At 31.5% G+C, this 1,177-nt stretch overlaps 1 protein-coding gene across 1 annotated transcript; it reads left to right on the top strand.

The window, feature by feature from the left end:
- The first annotated feature begins 460 nt into the window (after positions 1-460).
- On the top strand, positions 461-817 carry LOC143580959 (protein SMALL AUXIN UP-REGULATED RNA 51-like). Its single transcript, XM_077063859.1, has one exon. The coding sequence runs from the start codon at positions 461-463 to the stop codon at positions 815-817; it is 357 nt and encodes a 118-aa protein (XP_076919974.1).
- The last annotated feature ends 360 nt before the right edge of the window (positions 818-1,177 follow it).

The raw sequence follows: 1,177 nt of genomic DNA, 5'->3' as shown, positions 1-1,177 counted from the left end.
GTAAGAAAGTTAATAATTAATATACTTGAGGTTTGATGATAAAATGGTTCTACAAATAAATGATATGTGTCGGTTTAAAAGCTATCTGAGTATATAATATATCAATATATAAATTATATGAGAGTGTGTGTATACACTTACTGTTTGCGGCCTCTAATTTTGGCATAAGACCGATGGGATTTGTACTTTTAGTTTGGACGTACTTGGTTGAAAGATCATTAAATTGTTAGAAATATAATGGACATATAAACATAAACAACGACCCTTCAATTCATTCATGTATTATTTCCATGCACATGCACTAGTTGAGTTGTTGCACCTTCATTCACACACACAAAACATATTATACATTTATACATACATTATAACTTATAAGCTTATTCTCTTCATCTAGTAGCCTATAAAAGGATCTCAAACTGTTTGAATATTAAAACTTAAAGAGAATAGTTGATATAAAAAAATGGGAAAGAAAAATAATAAAATTCTGAAGCTTAAAGTGGTGATAAAGAAGCTACAAAAGGGTCTCTTACAAGCCAAGAATTGGAACACGGGTTTCGTGTCGAGCAAAGAAAAGGTCCCGGAAGATGTGAAGGAAGGGCATTTTGCGGTTATTGCAGCCGATGGTTATGAAGAAAGGAGGTTTGTGGTTTCGTTAGCATATCTTGATAGACTGTGTTTCCAAAGGTTGTTGGAGAGAGCGGCCGAGGAGTATGGGTTCGACCATGAGGGTGCGCTTATGGTGCCGTGTAGACCGATCGAGCTCGAGTGGATGTTGACGCAAGAAGAATCGTGTTCAGGAGATGAATTGTTGGTTTGAGTTTCATGTAATGTTATAATTATGTTTTGGATCAAGTTGTGTAGAAGTTGAATTAAATTTTCCTAAAACACAAAAACATAAGTTATAAGTTTATTTATGGGTTAGGTTACACGTACACCATCTTCTATTTGTCATACTCATTTCCCTAGATTTTCAACTCCTTTAATAATTTTATTTGATATATTACTCCCTTTAACATTTTTTACATTTTATTGTACAAATTTTGTGCAATTTATTACGTAAATACATTATTTATTTTTTTATTTGTTAACATTAAGAAATTTGTTTTGAAAAATGCAAACTATCTCCAATAACTATTAAAAAAATACTCTCTAAACAATGAAAACATTTAAAGAAAAA

This window comes from Bidens hawaiensis, unplaced genomic scaffold, assembly GCF_021521415.1.
Source record: "Bidens hawaiensis isolate Kalapana, Puna unplaced genomic scaffold, B.hawaiensis_p1.1 tig00030772_1, whole genome shotgun sequence".
NCBI lineage: Eukaryota > Viridiplantae > Streptophyta > Magnoliopsida > Asterales > Asteraceae > Bidens > Bidens hawaiensis.
This window is presented reverse-complemented; position numbering and strand designations above follow the sequence as displayed.

What these genes read in the sequence shown, in the direction of transcription:
- LOC143580959 (XM_077063859.1), top strand. Translation starts at nt 461, where the DNA reads ATGGGAAAGAAAAATAATAAAATTCTGAAGCTTAAAGTGGTGATAAAG.